We start from the raw sequence: 21,700 nt of genomic DNA, 5'->3' as shown, positions 1-21,700 counted from the left end.
TACCAATTTTGATCGCGATTTTCTTCAGGTTCAATAAATAGGGATACATTTTTGGGCTACTTTTGGGTTTAAAAAATGGGATCCACGTCTGACACAAAGTTATCGAGTGAGTGGTATGTGTGTGTGTATATATATATATATATATATATATATATATATATATATATATATATATATATGTGTGTGTGTGTGTGTGTGTGTATGTGTGTAATGGTATATACATACAGTGTAATTCTGCCCACCTAGTCTGTTAAAGTAGACAATTTACTGTTAGGGCTTTAGTTCCCACAGTTATCAAATTACTGAAACCAGTTTCATCGTGTGCAGCTGCATTCAAAACAATTCCTGAAGCCATCACATAGATAAGCTGACTCTCCTTCCAGTGTTGTTTTATATGACTAATTGATGTGTATAATGCAATGTAAATAAAAGCAACCATATATCTGCTTCACAGATTTTAATCCAAACTTGTGTGTTTTGTTCAAAACTAATTAATCAAATGCTTGTTTGCTGATGGACTGGCTTGGTATTTTGATTTTGCTGCTTTATATTTATGGATGACTGTAAGTCGTGTTATCTTATGAGCCATATTGAAGTTGAGGAATTTCATTTAAACTAGGCCACTAAAATTAAACATTTTTATGTTGTGCATGCAAACACCTGAACTATTTACTTTTCAAGTGAACTCAGAAGTAAAAGTTACTAAATGTGTGTGGATTAAGTTGTTGACATATTTTTGTTTGGAAGTTTTTTGATGACACCTAAGAAGTATTAGGAATGAATAGACTGATCACACTACTATAGTATTCAGTTTTAGAACAACAGTTAATATGTTATTAATGGCTTATATAAAACCCCAATGTAGTACATTTTAATTGAAGTCTGGTATTTTGTGAGCTCCTGATTACTAAGAACTCTAGTTGAAATAATGTTTTCATGAGGATCACTGGTAAGATCTGTTTTTCATTTGCAGGTTAAAAAAGATCCAAAGACTGGCCAATCCAAGGGTTTTGGATTCATACGTTTTGGTGATTATGAGTCTCAAATCAAGTGCATGTCACAGAGACACAACATAGATGGCCGATGGTGTGATGTTAGAATACCAAACTCCAGGGTAAGTAAACAGCTTGCTTTAGCACCATGGTTTTCATGTCCTGATTTTACAAAATTTGGAAGTAAATGTTTGAAATGATATTTTATAAATTAAATGTGGATACACTGTTACTACCTTACATCTTTATTGAACTATGTATATTCCCTATGGGGGAACCTCATTTATACATGCAGCTGTTTGACATGTCACACATGACAGTTTAGTGGCAAAATAGAGAATGTTGAAATATGTTCAAGCCAAATGTAACATTTGGAAACATTTAGATTTAAAACAAAAATTGTTTTTTTATTTTATAGTTATTTACTAGTTTGTATTACTGTATTAAGTACCTGTATTTCTTTATGAAACTGAATCATCATAAGATGTTCAGGGGAGCAGTTGTTTTCTGTTTGAATTTGACATTAATTTCTCGAGTCCACTAAATATTTTCGTATTTGTTGAGTCTGTTTTATTTGTATTGGCCCTCTCTTTGATAAATATCTTACCAGGGTGTTGACATTGCGTTCAAAGTTTCTCTACCAATTATATCAAAAATGTAACTTGTAAATTGTTTTCTTCTGTGTAAACATTTTAGTAAGCACTCAGATGGCAGCACAGTTTTTCGCAGGGTGTCAGCTCTTGTGTAAGCTTAATCATGACACTTAAGTTAAAGTTTTTAGGTTACAACTTGTACAAAGTTAACATCCACATAGCAAATTCATCTACTATAAGGTACTGAGCATTTAATCAGAGATGCTGCCAGGGTGTGTCATAGTGTGAAGCATGATATATGTATGAATATGTGCACTTGGGGGCAGGTGATGTACAAGAACTTCTACAAATTAGTTTAAAGTTGTGGATATGAAAATGTACTTTGTGCAGTATACAATTTTTATTCAGCCTTTCACCTTTTGCAACACACTTATTTTCTGTCCTTGTTGATGCCAAGAAGTTTGTCAGAGAGCAAGCTGTGATCCCCATTCCATTTTTTTCCCCTACACTGAAATTTCTTAACCTTTGGTTAAGGAAGCAGAGGAGGAAGAATCCTGATCGTTTGATTAAGCGGTAAATGAGGTTTACAACCTCTTGCCTACCATTCTTTGTCCAAACTTTCAGGTGATTCCAAAATTATTTTCAGTTTCGAGAAATTTTTCTTGGACTACCTCTTGACTAGATCTCTTGCACTTTCCTCACTTGGTTATTGCTGTTTCTAGCCACAAGATTCATACTCCTTCCTAGCCCACTAAAACACATGCTTTGGATGCTGAACCAGCTCAAGTGGGTACAGGAAATGTGCTCACCTTCCAGTGAAAGTGCTGGTATCCTTTGAACAAAAATTTTGGTCATTAGTGCTATTAGCCATGCATGCTGACCGCTTTTCTTCTGTGCTGCCAGTGAGGTAGCATTTTCAAGGCCATAAAAGTTTGGGAAAATCGAGCAGATTACCTTAAGATCTTTAAAAGTCTTTGAAAATTGAAATAAACTCAAACATTTTAATTTCTTTCCATAATTACAAGTAAAATTTGTCCAAGGTTAGATTTGGATGTAGTCGAGTTTTCCTGGTTTCTTTCTTTTGAATTATTATAGTTTGAATTTCATCATTAAACTATTGTAGTATTTTGCATTCGTTGTTTTCTCATACAACATAACTTGTATACAAAATATTAGTGAACATAGGTCTTGGAAAGCTATTTTTGTGGTCTTTGAAAGTTTGGGAAAAGTCTTTGAATTTATCATTCAGAATTCTGTATAAACCCTGCAATAGCTCTCCATTGTTTTTGGAAGCAATGGCTAAAACTTCTTGGCATGCGATGTTCTTGTCCATGGCCTTGCCAGTGGAACTTCAACATCTTACTAGGACACAGTAAGAATCTTTCCTCCCCTCCCCTCTCCCCCCCCCCCCCCCCCCCCCAGGTGGCTGAGACTCTCTTTGCAGGGCTCATTCCCTCTGTGGCTACGCAGAATTTGAGAGACAATCAACACCAGTCCATTGCATCCACTTCTGGCTCTTCAAAACCAGCCAAAGCAGAATCATCCTGACTGCTCTCAGACTCACTGGCTAAATTCTTGAAAGCCTTGTGTGTTCATTAGTACTTTCAAGACTGGACTATTGTAACTCAATACTGTCTGGTTCATCTCAATATCTGCTCCAGAAACTTCAAAAGGTTCAAAACACAGCTGCTCGGATCATACTTAGAGTACCACGATCAGAGCACACCTCCCACTGCTCAGTACCCTACACTGGCTGTCCATTCAATCCAGAATCAAACACAAAATTTGTTCTCTGTGCTACATTTCACTGTCGGACTCTAGTCCAACATACCTATTCGACCTCACCCATGTGTACACACCAGCAAGATACTTACGCTCCTCTTCTGACAATCGTATACTCATTATTCCCACTATGAAAACAAAGTCATATGGACAGCGTTCTTTTGCATACCAGGGCCCAGCAACGTGGAATGAATTGCCCACTGAACTTAGACACTAAGACACAGTGATCATATTCAAGAAGGCTCTCAAAACTCACTTATTTCGACTGCAAGAACAAACTTAAAGACCTAATAATGTTTCCTACCTTAAATATTCTCAGCATGTTTTTTTAATGTTTTCTAATTTCATGGTGTTTGTTTTTGTAATCGTATCATTCTATGTTTTTTTATCTTATATGTGTTGTCTAATGTTGTAAAGCACTTAGAGCTTCTAAAGATTAGGTGCTATACAAAGTCCTCATTATTATTATTATTATTAGCCCCAGTCAAAGCAACAACCCCACTTCGGCTTCCCCTCAGTAAGTGGGCCCTAGAAGGGCATGCTGCAAAGGTCTGGGGAAGAAATGAAAACAGTGATGCCCCCTTTTCTTAAGGGCATGGGTGGATAGCCTTAGGGATTTGCTCCCTCTACAGCAGACCTTACCTGTTCCTTTTCATTCCCATTGGCATCAGACTAAACCTCTTTTTTGCATGGTTGATGAGGCATAATGGTTTATGGTTGGGTCCTTTATATTATAAAAGATGATTACTACATTCAGTTCCAGGATCTCCCTCCTCAAGTAAGGTCCCACATTTGCTTCCACCAGTTACATGTGACCCAGCTACAGGAAGCAGTATATTGCCTTCTTCGGAAGTGTGCAGTAGAGATAGTGTTGAAAGACCAATCTCTGGCCTTCTATTATCAGATTTTCTTGAGAACCAAGAAAGGGGGAAAGTCTCATCTATTTTCAGCCTTTCCTCCCTAAACATATCTGCTGGAGGAGCCATTCAAGATGGAGAGCACAGTCTATTTGAGGAATGCCATAAGACCTGTCAGTCAGGCAGTCTCCATTGAGTTTTATTATGCACACCTTCACATCCTTATCCATTCTCCACATAGATTTTGTTTGGATGGGAAATCTGAGCTCTGCCATTCATCCTAGTATCTGCCTCCATAAATTTTGCAGTAGTTGCTGCTCATTTAGATCATTAGGTATCCCATTCTTCCAATATTTGAATGATCAGTTGAACCACAATATCATTGTATAGTCCCTCTGACTAGACCTGTCTCACTGTTGGTCCATAGTGACCAGACTGAAGATTTGTTTTACATGAGAATGAATTTTGTCACAGAGAAAGTTAGTCTGCATCTCTCTGGACAGGAAAGACAATCCTGTCCCTGTTGGTAACACAGAGCAAAGGGATAGTTGTCAGCTGGTCTTTTTCTCTCTCAGCAGATGACCTTGAATGCCACTGCGGACATTGCCACTGGGCAGTCTTCACTTGCATCCTTTTTAGGCCTTCAGGGGTGCATCCAGCAAATGTGGTCACAGTTTGGTGGTCTCTTCTGACATGTCGGTGATAACATCCTCTGGAGACAGGAAGGCTCACATGCACCTTCTTTCAGCCTGCAGGTTTAGAATCTCCTTCGTTAAACAGCTTCAGAAGAAATATTCCTTCAAGTGGCAAACTCTTCTACACAAAGATTCTCCACTTTCATGCTTGGCTCAGGTCCGCTCCTGTGACCTAGTCGTTAGAGCATCCACCTCAGATGCAGGATGTTTCGGGTTCAAGTCATACCAAAGACTTATTAAAAATGGTACTAATCATACCAAAGACTTATTAAAAATGGTACTAACAGCTGACTCGCTAGGTGCTCAGCATTAAGAGGTTAGTGGTTGGTCTGGTGTCAGAATAATGTGACTGGGTGGGACATCATGCTACATGTCTGCGGCATTATGCCCCATGCTAGACATCGCTATAAACTGCCACACTGCAGACTTGGTAGCGATATGACTGAAAAATTGTTAAAGCTACATGATAAATCCAAATCACACACACATACACATGCACACACATCAAGTTGCCAGATGCATCATTCAGTTCAGTAGAGGATCAATATCTTATGTATATGATGCCAAAAGGAGTTTATTTTGTGATTAGTGTAGAAGAAAACAATTAGTGATCCTGGTGTCAGCACATTGGTGAGTTTTCTTTTCTTCCTTTTCAAATAGCAACAGAGCTCAGTTTTTGGTATTATGGGATATCAAGAAACCCTTTCCAACAGGCTAACATTTTTAAAAGGCCCTGCCATCACTCAGAGTATTTGGAATTGCTGTTGTTGTTGTTGTTGTTGTGGGGTTTAACGCCATTTTTCAGCATGATAGGCTATACATGGCGGCCAGTATTAATGGTGGAGGAAGAACCCGGAAAACCCCAGAAAGAACCACCGACCCACGAGAAGCTACTGGCAAGCTTTCTCACATGCCCACATTGGCTGAATCTTAGACTCGAACCGCCGCAGACAGAGGTGAGATGGCAGTGATCCATAATGAAGAGCGCTTTAGACCACTCGGCCACTCGGGGACCCCTAAATTTGGAATTGCAGAGACCAGTCTAACTCTTTAGTGCCTAAATGGAATCCCATGTTTTTTTGGTTTCTAAATAAACCTCCTTATGAACATTTGGTTGAATCTTCCTTTGAGAATCTTACCCTAGATATGGTTTTCTTGCTTACATTTAGTGTCTGCAAGATGAAGGAGCGAGTTCTATACCCTATCTGTAGAGCAGGTTCAGTGAGAATTATGAGTCAGTTTCTCTCCTTTTGATTGTTCCACTCCCAATTAAGATCCCCAGTTTAAACTAGATCTGTGCTGGGTATGACCAAGATAGATTTTTACGTCCAGTTAGAACTCTACATTTTCACTCAGAAGGGAGAAAGAATAGTAGGATGGCATTAACTGTCAAGAGAACTTACCAGTCCCTTACTGATAGGGACCTGTTTTTAATGAGAATTAAAGCTCATGATATTTGTGTCATTGCTGCCTCATGCGCTTATCTAACTCATCTTTAGAAGACGTGATGAAAGCCATATTTATCACACTATTTTCTCCTTTTTACCTTCACTTGTTAGCCAATCAAAGTGAAGATATTTTATCACAGGGCCCAATCTTTGTTGCTCAGAGAGTGGCCCATGTGAATAATTCCTGCAGTAGTCTCCTGAACTTTTCCTTTTGTTTCATTTTTGTTTGCCTTTTTTGGGATCATCACACCTCTCACTAAATTAACAAATTCACTGATGTCATAGCAACATGTATGGTATTACTAATATTAAAATTTAGTTATTTTGGTTGGTTGGTTGGGGGAGTAAACTAATTTTAATGATGTAATACTTACCTGTTGCTATTGTCAGCTTCCCTCCTCCCTCCCTTCACTGACCCACAAAATAATGACCAGTATCTACAAGCATACCCAAGATGTGTGGGTTCACCTGTAGGGACTTAACCAGTGTTCTGGAAGATTTTGGTTCACCGTAATGGATGGATAGAATTTCTGTTGTTCATTCATGTATTTTTTATTTTTGTCTTGGACATGTACTAGCTGTGCAATAGCAACATGCAAGTATTATGTAACCAGAATTAGTTTTAACCCTTCCCCAGCCCTTCATTTTTTTAAGCTTCATGCAAGTCTGTAGACCACATTATGAGGTAGGAACTATTCATATTAATTGCGCCTGTGTCTTTTGAAAGTTATTTTATTAGATAGGTAAAATTGATGTAAGAGTTTGGAGATAGTTTACATAGGTTGTGCTATTACAATACCACCATAGTGAAATGGTCAGCTGTTTTAAGTTATGCAGGCCAAGTGAGATAATTAAAGTCTTCATTGTCCTCTTGTTTATCTGTGTATGCTCTATCGCAGTATGCATGTTATGTACAACTCTTTCTTGATAACGCGCACACATCGGGGGCCAAAAACATAGACTGCACTATAAGCAAGGGCGCGAGTTAACAAGGCCCCCCCCCCCCCAATCCACTAGAAATCCAGAGAACCATGTGGTTGAGGAAGAGAGAGGGAACTTGGCTGTTTAATGACTAAATCCTCATTTTATAATTGTGTCGAGAATAATTGTCAACAAAGTGCTTTTTCTGATGAAGTTGTTCATTATTCTTTATAAGTTAAATTTATTTTCAAAATGTCCAGCATCTGAAAGATTGACAAAATGATTCCACCTGGTTTCAACAACCAACATGGTACACAAATGTTTTCATGTATTATGTCATGGCTTTTTGTTTTCTTAAATAGTCTGAGTCTATGAGTGTTGTATAATTTATTTTTGCGAAACAAGGGTCTACTAAGCAGGGAACCAGATTAACTGCTGATACACCACCAAAAAAGATTCCTTTTTATCAAAAACATGCAACATTTATTTTGTGAGACAGTTGTCTATGTCGAAACTCAGTTTTTGTATTGTTCAGTCAGTAAAATATGATGTTGTGATTTCATTGTATGTAATAGTGAAAGTTCTTATCATCCATGAAGATATCTCTAAGTGTGAATTCAGGAATTCTCTGAAACACGTTTTCCCCACAATGGTCCATATCTGTGAAACAAAGTTCTTTATTTTATGAAGTTCTCATTTCGCTTGGTTGCCTTACTTTCTTTGATCACATTTATGAATGAGTTATTTTAAGGTAGTTTAATTAGAGTACATACACAGTAACATTTCTAACAGCATTTGATTGATCAACTGAAATGAGGTAACAGAGATACAACTGGGGCCGCTATGTTCTTAAGCATGTAGGATTTGTATGCCTTTTAACATTTTTTTCATTCCACATCCTTTATTTGATTCAAAATACACAATTAACGTGACAACAGCAAAGGAGACGAGCTTTTTATTTAGTGCAACAACACAACAAATGCTTCCGATATCAAAACACGGTCAGCACTTAATTAGGTTTTCTGAGTAATGCTCGCAGACATAGCTGTTATGGTAGATTGACACATTTAATTACAAGAGGACACAATCCATTTATGATGAGTACACTTCAAAGGAACTAAAAGATAGAACAAGAACACAAATTTCAGTTGATAAAAAATTATTTAATTGGTATTTATTTATTAAAGTACTGCCTCAACTAGACGTAAGTGACATTTTCATTGATCAAAATTTCCTTGAATATCGTTAATTACGGTGTACTAAGAATGTTGTTTGGAAAGAAAATATAACAAATTATATGACTTTTTATTAAAAGTTGATATTTCTTAATGTTGATTAAATTTTCCAGGTCTTAACTACTGTTTTCAATGATAAAACGAGCAATATATCAAAGTTTATGTTAACGATTTTGATCACGATTTTCTTCAAGTTCAACAAGTAGGGATAAATTTTGTTGGTATTTTCTGGTTTAAAAAATGGGATCCACACCTGACCCGCAATATAAGCAGGTTCGCAAGTTATCAGGGTGAGATATATTGAGAGAGTGGTGTATATGGTTTAACAGTATGTCAGCACAATACTGGTCATATAGAGCTAATTAAAATTTTTAATTTTAAAAATCTGAATTTTAAAAATCTGAATAGTTAAAATGTAAAGATAAAGAAAAACAAAAATAAACTTGTGTTAGAAAACTGACCATTATTGCCTTGTTAAAATCACTTTCATAGTGGTGAGCTTTGTGATTGTTAATTACTCTTTAATTTAACTTTTTAGTGCAAGCTAATTTAAAAATTATCACTTGCTCAGTGCTTTCTCATAATGGCCTCTGCAAATTTGACAATAAATTTCCATACCCATAATATTTAAACAAGACTAGAAACCACCTACATAATCTGCAAACGTTTTGTGAAGTATACTGTCAGTATAATACAGCACTTCCCACTTTGCTGATAACAAATTTATTGAAAGTTAGTTATCGCACACATATTTCTTAAAAACTATAAGGGGTCTATCCATAGATACAGCACTCATATGAAAACTTCCTGACATAAAAGTTGAAAATCCACCCCCTTTTTACTAAAACGACACAGGAACTTTCCTCTCTGTTTGATAATCATGGAAAAATCAATCAGATTTTCAAGCATTGTTTCAAACTGAGGGATAAGAGACAAATTATCAGCTTTGTGGATTGATGGAATAGGAAATCTTGCCAACAGTTTATTTAATCTGAGAGCAGGAACTTGCAAGTCTCATTCTTAATTACAAATTATGAACCCATGTGTGATTTTATAATGATTCATACTACATTTAGCTTGATATTCATTAGCAGCCCAGAGAATTTGAATAAACAGCAATTGTCTGACAACTACTTATAAATGGGATGAACATATCATTTGATCCTTAACTGGAAAAACAACAATGAAAGTATATATTGGAAAAAGTTTAGCATTCTTTCTTGTAAATTGTACTCAATGATCCACTTACTGTATTTACAAAATTGAATGCTAGTCAATTGGCACTATTTTTCATTGCAGGAAGGAGCACAACAAATGATGAATAGAAAGGTTTTTGTTGGACGGTGTACTGAAGACATGACAGCCGAAGAGTTGCGCTTTTACTTTAACAAATTTGGTGAGGTGGTTGATGTCTTTATTCCTAAACCTTTTAGAGCATTTGCATTTGTGACATTTGCTGATCCAGATGTTGCTCAAGGACTTTGCGGAGAAGATCACATAATCAAGGGAGCCAGTGTCCATATAAGTAGTGCCGCACCAAAGAGCTATGATCGTCAGAATGACAGAAAAGGCAGCATGGCCCAGGGGCAACCGGGGGGATATACCCAAGCGTATGGTCAAAGTCCCTGGAGTCAGGGTGGGGGACGCGCTGGTCACCCCCATGTCAGTCAGGCAGGGGCCATGCCTGCAGGAACCTTGCCAAATAATCTAGGTATCAGTAGTTTAGGTCTGGGTGCATTTCAGCTAAGTCCAGCTATGTTAGCTGCAGCTCAGGCTATAATGAGTGGCCAGGGAGGATGGGGACCAGTGGGATTGGTAAGTCAAGGAGGCCCCAACCCGGGGGGAGGTGGAACTCTTCCTCCACCCACAGCCACAGGCCCACCAGATAATCCAGCTGGACACAATTCAACACAGGCCTTTGGAAGTATAGGTAGTGTACAAACCAGCGCAGCTGCTACTGGCACACCATCTAATAGTTTTTTAGGCTGGGGAGCCACTCAGGGCAATGAAGGGCCAAGCACAAGTCCTGGTGTTGGGGGTTGGGGTGCTGCACCTCCCAATAAATCAGGTGCATGGAACTGAAGTATTTTAAATTTGATAGAGTCTCTATATGGTGTTACAGGTTAGGCTTTTAGCTATATTTCTTAAGAATAAAAAAAGTTTGAGGTATATTTCTCAGTAATAATTGGTTCGGTTAAGTATTCTGAGATATGCTAGTAAGACATAATACAGAAATCTGTCTCTTTATGAAGTCCGTGTGTAGTTATATATTACATGATAGATAACTTGGATATAAACCAATATAGGTTACTGGGTTTATTTTCCTTTAAGATTCAAGAGTTTTTAAATAAAATTGTATTTTAGCCACTGGGGACTCTTTCCATGGAAACAATTTTAGTTGAGTTTTATCTAACATGTAGCTAATATCCGCTAATAGGTATTGGTACAAGTCAGAAATGTTAGCTCCTAGCTGTATTTATGAAGGGAAATGCATTTCAATACCACCCATGTGATTTTTGGTCTTATTATGATTTCCATGATTTTTAATTTTCAGATTCTATCATGCTGTTAATCTGCATCAAAATGGTTCCCTCTCAAACATTCTGTGCTTTTGATCTTGAATATCACACAATAGCTTATATTTAATTTCAGTTCTGCTATCGATATCTTTTTTACAAAGAAATATTTAACATGCTTGATCATTGTTATCAATCTATCTATCATATAATATATGACATTTGATTTCCTCTGGGCACAAACCTGAAGAAAATTTATTAGGATATAAATCTATTGCATATATTTTAAAGAGCACTCTACATTTTATATTTAAAAAAATTTTAATGTTTTGTTTATTAGGCTTTTGAATCGTTTAAACTATAAAAGTTGAATTGTGGTAATCTTGGCATTTGTAAGTTAAGGATTAAGAAGCTGAGTAATGGATACTATGAGGAAAACTCATGTTTTGCCAAAATAATTAAGTTATCATCAGTTTCCCCAAACTTTGAGTGGTTATATAAGAACTTGATTTGATTTGTTCTTTAGGTCATTGTCACTAGTATAGATATTCTGTCATGGTGTTAGAAAATGTTTAAAAACGTTTAACACAAAATGATGTTATATTTTATCCATTCAAATTTCATGAATTTACAGCTGCATGTTTCTGAGTATTTATGATTTAGATGAGAAAAATATGTTTCTTTTTGTGCAGTCTTTCTTTTAGGTTCCTGATCAAGAATTAGATAAGATTACATGATAATAATGATTGATGCTAATCTACCTCTTGAAAAATTTCTTCTGTGTTGATTATCAAGGCAGTGAATTGACAGTTTTGTTTCCAGCAGTGAGTTGTTGTCATAAATTCATGCCAACATTATCAGTGTTATGATGTAGCAAACTCTCTAAGATGGCAAGTGTGTAAATCAAAGTTTCATTAATCTGGGCAAGGCTTTGAATTGTATACCAAGGTCCGTGTGTGTGGAAGTTGATGTTTAAATGTTTTAAGAAGGAAATGTAACTGGTCTAAATGGCAAATTGATTATCTATAGATAGTCATATCAACTACCATAAAAGGTCATGGATACTCAGTTTTGAGGCAAGTTTTTTTCTTTAAAACCTTTTAGTGCATTGTATACAAAGAGACTTGTAGGTTTTTCCATGTAACAGAATACTGCATATTTTATCTTTGTTTAAGCATGTGTTACACAGTTTAGATGGCTGTAGAAATTCTGTGGGGATTTGGGGAGGAGGTATTCAGAAAGAATACTTGTTACACAATTTAATAAACTGATAAAAAGATTAATTAACATTCTAACATGTCTAAACAAATACCCAATTATACCCACTTCCGTTCACACATGCACTGATGTCATAAACCCCATCCCTGGCTACAAACTGTTTCTGTGTATTTCATCACTTTTGTTTGTTTGTTTTTATATGCCCACCTTTTTGGTAGAGCTATATTATGCTTATACACCTGTCTTTTAGTGGAGCATGCTATGATACTGTCTGTTAACTTTCTTTTTTGGCATAATAACTTCAGTTCTACAGCACCTATCTTTTGCTAAACTTTACATGTAAGTTCTTGCTGAAAGAAATCAATTAATTTTGGAGTAAAAAAAGGTCAAAGGTCTATGCTGCTGTGACTGATAGAAGTAACATGGCTTCCACATAATAACATTAGATCTAGATTACAGACCTGGACTGTTTGAATGGCTTGCACTTATGAATTATTGGATCTTGCATACTGTATATACTCAGTTATAAGTCAATTCATCTGTACACTGACACACGTAGACAGACACCTTTTTAGGCTGCAAAAGAGCTAATTTCTTTTTCACCATCCTGTAAGTCAAGTTATACTTTGCAAATAAGTTCCATCTGTAAGGGGTGGCTTGTTGTCAGTGAGTCTGAATTTCACTTTAAAAAAGTAGATAAGTCAAACTGGATGGATAAAGACAAGACCAGTGTAAAATAAATACAGTTATGTTATTAAGTAGAATATATCACATAAAATTGACCACTGACATTTTCATTTTTGTGTAATAAAATCCGTATTGCTTGACATTTTGAATCCATTTATAAGATAAATCCATGAATTTGTTACAATATGAAACTAGTAATCTAGAATGATCTAACTCACAGTATCACATAACATGTTAAATCCATTCATGTTACAAATAAACAATGAAAGTAAAGTCCACACATTTGTGCTTCGCAGTATCCTATCAATGTTAATTATTTAATGTCACCTGATACAAAGCCCAAGAATTCTTCCTGGTCATTGTAAATGTCATCCTATTCTGATTCCTTGTCTTTACTATCTGTGCATGATTATTTGGAGACTGAGCTTTGGCTCTTTAAATGACTCTTTGAGCATACATTCTGTGAAATATTAAATAAAGGATATACTGAACAGGTCTCAGTTGTGCGGAATGATCACAGGGAGTATTAAAAATACAAACTGCTAGTTGAATATTGGACTACTTGGTATTGAACATGTATCAAATTTGTGCTCTGCACAAGCTTAGGGATTCCAGGAGTCTAATTGGCACTGAACAAGTATTAATTTCACATCTCAGTCAAAGTATTGTCTACTAGGAAATCAGAGAAAGTGCTGCCTTAAGGGCTTTGTACTTGCAGAAAACATAGGAAATATTACTTGGAAGTTTGATCTTGCTTGTGAAAAAGCATATTTAAATTAAATCAAAACCTATATTACATCTACCGCAAACACAAAATACAATACAAATTTGGATTGTTTGGACTTGCACAAAAATGGATGCAGTATACTTACTAGTAAGCATGCGAGGGTAAACATCATTGATGAACACTTTGCAGTGTGTACTATATAATTTAATATTTTCAAATTATTAAAATCAGAATAAATGTAGATAAAAAAAATTGTGTAATGAATACCATAATGAAACATAAAGTGCATATAATATATGCATTTCTAAAACAGTTTTAGTGGCACAAAAATGTTAGAATTTTTTTAATTTACAGTATTTCATATATACTGCAAAAATCTAGAGTTTCCAATATTACCCCTATATTCAGTTTTTTGTATGTTATGCTTATAAGTCAACCCATACCCTGGCTGAATTGAATTTTCAGTATTAAAAACAAAAACTTTGACATATAAATGAGTGTATACAGTACTAACTTTTATTCCAGATCTGTACCTTGACCAAAGTTTGTGAAGGTCTTTTTTACTTATGGGATGGAAGAGACCTATTGATTTAGATGTCAGTAGTCATGATCATTGTGTCTCGGAAACAAATGGGTTTTCTAGAATAACTTTTGTTATAGAGTTAAGTTCTCTAACCCAACTTTGTGAATGACTTGCACCAAAGTAATAAAGACACTTATAGATTTTGAGGTCTAAAGGTTAGAGGTCACAGTTATGGTAAATCTAAAAAGAAAGTAATGGTTTACTCACAACCTCAGTTCTTTACTGCATATCTTTACCAAAGGTCCATATCATTGAGACTCATCAGTCAGTAGTCCCCAGAGTCAACTATGCCATGCTAAACTCTCTGCATGGGGTACTGTTAAACACAGAGTGGGTATATAATGTGCAATTCACAGTTGTCACATAAATTTCATATATATATATATATATATATATATATATATATATATATATATATATATATATATGGTCATGTTAAAATTGTGGAATAAACTCTTTTTATGATTAAGTTATCACTAATATATTATATCTACAGAGGGTTTACTGAAGAAATGTTACATTTCAAAAGATAATCTTTTCAAAAGTATCAATTAGTATCATTCAGAAAAAATGTGGGCAATAAAATGAAATGTTGAAGTCAAGAACAAGTTCTTGGGGAAACTTAAGATAATTTCAGGGTTTATTTTATGTATGGGAAGAAATGCAAAACCATATTGCCAGTATTTTGTATATAAGTTTTTAAATATATTTATGGTAGTTAAGTCTTATGAAAATTTGTATGGGTGAGAGATAAGAACATTTTGACAGATGACTAAGCAGCTTATGCATATAAACTCAGTAGGCTTAAAATGTTACAATGACTTGTTGATGAACATGGCAATTGTCAAAATGAAAGTTTTCTGTTTCACAGTGTAGCTGCTGTAGTGCTTTATGGTATTATTTTACAGGGACATATCTTAAGCTGTATTTTACTTGCATGTGGTGTTACAGACACAATAGCCTTGTGATCCTTACCTCAGTACTGATAAATATTTGTAGAGATATTGAAACTTTTTATTGTTAGAAAAACAAATGCCCATCAATTCCTAAGACTACCATATGTAACTACATGTATTATTCTAGTTTTCAAGCATAAAATTAGAGGCACTGCCATTGCTCACCATGGGAAATCATAATGCTTTTTAATCACATCACACTGCAAAATTCCCCTTCCCCCTTTTTTTTCTTGAAGATTATCAGGGGTTCTAACCCCAAATATTCTTATCTGTTCTGCTGCTACAAATCTCTGTAAAAAGTTCCTTTTCCCACATTCATTGAAACATGTCACTGTAATTGCAGTTCTTGTGTTTTTGACCTTTGACTCTTCCTAAGGACCCCTCTCCCCAGGACAGGGGCCAAAGTATACCCCCTCTTGAAGATGATTATCAAAAGGGCAACCCATGTGCATTTGGTTTATTTGCACCCAACAGTTATGGGGCATCGAGAGTTTTTGACAGATGAATGTGATCACAGTAACTCTGGTGTATTTTTTAAAAAGGATAGGGAAAATTATATTTGTATTACAAGAGGGGTGGTGGTGGATTAGGGCTGGGCATTTGGTAGCCTGTCACAGTTTTGTGCTAAAAGGTTGTTTTCAGTAAATTAAAAATAAATTTAATTTGCACATCTATATATAGAATGAGGTTTCAAGTGCTTAATATGTGTATGTTTTTAAATGTTTGGAAGTCTAAGGTGGATGAGAAGAAAACCTTGAGGTTATTGTTTTGTCACATCTTCCAGTTGTTTTGAATTATAGATATTATGGTTCTTTGTTACACACACACACACACACTTTTAATTAGAGACTCTTTGGGTCTAGTTAAATTGCCAGGAATTTCAGTTAGAGAATAGTTAATGTGAGGGTTCTGTCCCCAGTGAATGGAAACTGTAATCTTAAAGATTTTTTTAAAATATTTTTTCATAGAATTTTGCAGATAGAGTTTGTTTCTTTATCTTTTTAATTATGTGTGCTTGAAACTTTATTAAGTAATTTGAAATGTAACCATTTATCATCATAGAAATTGCTTTACGTGTATAAATGTATGCAGTGTGTTGCATTTTGAGTGCTCAGATATGGGAATATAATTTTATGTGATCATTTTCCTGCCCATAACTTTGCAGATGATCTACAATACTTTTATTATCTACATTAAACAGGTCAAAAGTGAAGATGATGAGTACTTACACCTTTAATATTTAGTAAATTTTGAATTGTACAATGTGATATTCTAGTTATTTCAGATAGTTTTCTACTCGTAAATTCTTTTATAGCTAACTGAATTTATATCTACTTCTGACCATCTGTCAGTTCCTGACATTGAGGTGCCATGTTTTCTTACATCAACAAGGAGGTCTAAAAATAGCACTTGATACAAATTTACAACTACATTGTTCTGTACAATCAAGATATTCACTAGTGCACAGATAACACCAAGGTGAACAAAATAATAATTTCCAGACAGTGACCATTTAAAGTCGGAGTTTGCTAAGTGATGTTGACTTTTACTGACGTGGCTACTTGTTTTCATATGGCACCATTCGTTATGAAGATTTAATTTTGGTGAAAATTTGATACAAACAGTGCAACTACTTTTGATTTTGAAGGAAATTTTGCCTTAGGTCCATATGATGCAAAATATATATATAATTATTTTGATAACTGAATTTGGATATCTTAATCAGTTACAAGGATAAAAACAATACATTGCAGAACAAGGAATTAAAAAGAATGAACATTTTCACTGCATCTCTCAGCTTTTTTTCAAATTGACGGTCTCCACACTTATTAAAAATGCTAAATGTAATCAGAAACAAGAACGATACCCAGAATTCTGTATCACAATGACCAACTGATGTAATTATTGACAACCCCATAATATACTTGTAAGTTTTAGACTCAGTGGCATTTTTTTTTTTTAAAAGAATCTGCTTCCCATTATGAGCCATTTTCAAATAGTTTGCTTTGGAGACTGGTGTAAAAATGTTGATGTATTGTGAAAACTTGTGAGTATATAATTTCCAATCATACATTTAGTGGACTGGTGTTGATATCATGATCCCATTGTCTGTTTTTATGTCAGATTTTACTCTAATTTTACCTCAAAACAACTGTTAAGTGTTATGAATGAAAGAGATGAGAGATGGAGATACAAGAGACCTATTTACCTGACTATGTTTAGCACAGCCAAATATGAACATCTCACAGTGCATTGGCCAATCATCATCAGGGTCTGTGCAGTCCTTCGACATGATTTTTTTTCATGTGATCAGTATAGTCCCTGTTCTCTTTGGCACATTATGCATCATTAGCATATCCAGATATGGGTATGACTGGTATATGGCATTTCAGAATAAAGCATGGTTTCATAATGATAATAACAATTATCAAGTTATTATTAACTTCACCATCTAACATCATTAGGGTTTCTTTAGAAATGGCAAAATATCTACATTTTAGCTTAAATTTTTTTAAAAGTCTTTTTCATCAGAATAACAAGTTGTCATTAAGCCGTTGAGAATGCTTTTTAAGAAAAAGGCTTGTTTGTTGTATGAAAAGTGACTGAAATGTTTCATTGGATTGTGATGTATACAATTCTAAAGAGAGGTAGATGATTTGGACTGGTATTTTTTTAACTTTTAATTCTTGATATTCAGTATTAGACATCTAGATATGCTATAAAATCTATAGTCTTTGAATGTATAATGTAGCATTTGTAAGTAGCATTATTGTATTTATTAATCTTTCAGCCTTTGCTTATGTTATAAATAGTGTCTGATTCCTTTTTGTGCGCAAAGTTTCTAACACAGGTGAATAGCATGCTGGTTTGGACTGTTTTAAAATTAGGAGGAATAATGCATCATCAGACAGAAAATGACATTCTTGTGGTAATAACAGTTATAGTTTTGAACAAGTTTGCAATTAAGATTTCCCTTAGAATAAGATCTTTTTAGCCCACATAGCAGAGGGCAAGAAGACGTGGATTATAAGTGTATTTTTCCATGTACATTTGAGCCAGTCGTGAAAGACCACCCTTTTGCCAAACAGTCATGGTTTCTACTGACAGGGCACTGTATACACCACTCCATTGTCTTAGTGTGCTTGGATAACTCACAAACCCACTTACCATGTGGAGTCAAGTGTGTCCCATTTTTTCATTATTAATATTAAAGACTACAAATAAGCTTATGTTCACTTGCATGGAAAACAAATTGCAAACAAAATATTAGTAAATTAAAGCACAATATTTCACTCATTTTATCGTCTAAAATGGCAGTTAATGCACGGTAATTTGAAATCATGAAATTCACAGATTATTTTTTTTAAAGCACATAAAAATTTTAAGATTTTCTTCAGCAAAATATTCTCATTAAGTAACACAATATATGCAGCTTTATTTTGACCACTGTTGAGATTTAAATGCTCTTCAGCATACAATAGTGACACAAGCCAATTAACAGATTCGTTATCTTCAGCAAATTAAGCAACATGAAAGATGTTAGCATCACACTAATACAAGTGTAAATCAGCCTTGCTTTTTGTTACATTAGACAATATCTTTTGGCTGATCTGTGAATTGTTCATCCAGTCGTGACCTCATTTGAAAATAACAGCATGTTCTTGTAAACTTTACATCTTTCTGACTTGCTCTTTTCTTTCAGTATGTTTTTGTATCATTTTTATTGGTAATGTGCTTCTGAAGAGTGCAGACTGCATTTGCTAGTACAAATGACGCTGAGTTTTGATCAGGCATTGACATATGCTGTTGACAAACAAGTACTGACATTTAAAATTGCAGTTTAGAGGAATTTACTACAGTCATATTGATCGATTTGGCTTGAGTACGTTTGTGTCTACTTGCAACAGATATACATGGTCTAAACCTGAGTGGAGGGCAACTCAAATTGTACTGATGCACACATTTCTGAGTGGTACATAGCTTAGTTTATATAAAAGAGCATTATTAATAAATTGTTCCAGTATTGTGACAGATATAATTCTTGCAAATCAGTGTAAGATGCTTGACACACCTCCACCCCTCAAATATCCAGTATTGTCCAAAATTTGTTTCTCTCACTGTCATACAGTCAATGTGTATAGTCTGATTTGTTCATGCGTTGTCAAGGGAGAGGTGTAATAACAGTCTGCATTAAGAATCTGGTCAAGACAGGTGGTCTCTCATAGTTTTGGTCTCTAAAGTAACTTTTTACTGTATTATCAGGTTCAATTTATAAATTTTTTACAAGCTTTAATTTTTAGGCTGATAATTAGCAGTAAATCAGTTAACGTTACATTTAAAAAGCAGCTGTCTTACTTGCTTATCATTTTCTGTGGTATGTACATTTGTGAAATAATTTTTAAGTCTGAGGCAATTTAGATAATTTTAGTGTCAGGTTCAGTAAATAAAAAGACTGGAAAATGAATCATATTTACACAAGCTTACCTTTGTAGATAAATCGCAGTACATTTTTGAAAGACTGTTATGAGTGAAGTTTGCATCCATCACCATTGCCTTTATACTGGAGGCATCTAAAGTAAATATAGCCTGCCACATGAACATGCATTTTGCATTGAGACATAAAGCCAAGAGATTTTTTTGTGTATTGTTTTTCTTTTAAATTTAGGAGAGCAAATGAAGGTATTGAATTAACATCTATTTAATGTCATGATTGAATTGTCAGGATTTATTGTGACTTAATGCACTGAAATTCATTTCATGTGGCAAGCATTACATTGTGCCATAATTACTGTGATCATGTGCCATGTTGAGCCAGTTATTGGAGGTTTATGTGTTAAATACAATGAAAAAAAGATTACTTGTGCTATTTTTTCAAGTTCATATTATTGATTGGCATGTGTTACTGGTACTGGTGATTGGAGGACATACCTGTTAAGGCAGTGAGAGCTAAGTAAACATTTGAAGCAGGCAGCTGTGTATCAATATTTTTTTCACATATGACTCATCTTCCATATTGGCTTTGTCTTACAAGTTACTTCCTATAGGAGGGAGAATAAGATGTTTTTCTTTACTGAGAATAATTTTTGGTGTACCATGCATGCTAGTGAATATTATTGTTGATTAGATGTTACAGTTTAAGAACACTTGTAAACCTGAGAATACATTTTAGCTTCAGATTTCTTATAGTGTGAAACTGAAGGTAGGAACATCAAAAGATTGCCTTTATATCATCTTGCCATTGTTCAGGAACCTCAAGTTCATTTTTAATTGATGACTTTATTATTTATTGGGATGAATTTCAAATATTTCCTGCCACAAAGATATAATGGTACTTTTTTATTTATATGTTGCAAGGAAAATGGATGTTTCTAAGAGTTGCCTAAATTCAGACATAACATGTTTCAAGTTGTTTAATAATATAATTCATGTAAGCCACATTTTGTTGTGACATGTCAGGTAACAAAATCATAGTATACATTCAAGAATTCTGAATGTTTAATTTAAAATCATGTTGCAGGTCCAAATGCTGTCTAGTAGTTGTATATATCTGGAAAACGATTTGAAAGTCATTCTGTTTTATTTTAAGTGAATGCTTTGCATAAATGAAATGTTACATTTTAGGTCAAGGTTTGAAAGGTGATCTTTTAATGTTCTACATGAAAATGGAGAGAAATTGAAGAACTATTGTTGTTTATGCATAGAGATATTTATTTATTCTGAGAGGCATAGTTGTTTGAAGTATATATGTATATACACTACTGAAGTTAGGAAAGTTGATGCAGAAATTCATATTTTCTTTTTCACTATATCCCCTTTAATATTTACACTTGTTTTGAATGGTTACTGACTGTATATCCTTTGGTGTATTTGTTGTTATGTCCTTTTGTACTTTGTTGAGTGTTATAACATTGTGTATATTTAGAATATGTTGGTAGGGTTAACTTTTCTGAGATCAAGTCACAGTGCATAGAGAGGGATGTATGAAAGAACATAGAAATAAAAATTATATCAGATTGTATGATGGAGAATTGAAAGGAAAATTTATGAGTTGAAGAAGAACCTGAGATTCTTCATATTGAACAGAAGGGAATATGGTAAATATCAAAGCTCAGATGTTTCGGAATATTGTCATCTATAATTTTGATTGGTGTCCTTTGCAGCTGGAAGTAGCAGAAAGAACTATGGATTGGTGCTTACTATGAAATTCGACGATGTAAAGCAGCTGTTAAACAATGGATATGAATTTTAAGCACTTGTTCAGCTCTGGTCATTTGCAGAGTACATACATACATACATAATTCTAGTTTTTTTTATTGTGACTTAAGCTGTAAGAACATAGATGATTGTCTTCAGAAACATGCAACTCAGTGATTAGAATACTTTTATTACCATTATTTATGAATTTGATAGATTTGTAGATTGATTGGATATGAAGTCAATGTACTGGTGTTTTAAAAAAAAGAATTCTTGTTAACTGCTCACCGTAAAT

The 21,700-nt window shown here is 34.6% G+C and overlaps 1 protein-coding gene across 1 annotated transcript in view; it reads left to right on the top strand.

Annotated features, from left to right (window-relative positions):
- LOC149781300 (TAR DNA-binding protein 43-like) overlaps positions 1–14,657 on the top strand; it is a 39,182-nt gene extending 24,525 nt beyond the window's left edge. Inside the window, exons 3-4 of the mRNA XM_089935388.1 lie at positions 974–1,114; positions 9,823–14,657. Of these exons, the coding sequence (XP_089791514.1) occupies positions 974–1,114; positions 9,823–10,605 (924 nt within the window). The 3' untranslated portion in view covers positions 10,606–14,657. The remainder of the gene's footprint in view (positions 1–973; positions 1,115–9,822) is intronic.
- Positions 14,658–21,700: the final 7,043 nt, after the last annotated feature.

Source organism: Sinohyriopsis cumingii, chromosome 15 (genome assembly GCF_028554795.1).
Source record: "Sinohyriopsis cumingii isolate HCF-2022 chromosome 15, ASM2855479v2, whole genome shotgun sequence".
NCBI lineage: Eukaryota > Metazoa > Mollusca > Bivalvia > Unionida > Unionidae > Sinohyriopsis > Sinohyriopsis cumingii.
The sequence above is the reverse complement of the archived record's forward strand: the minus strand, read 5'-3'. Positions and strand labels throughout refer to the sequence as shown.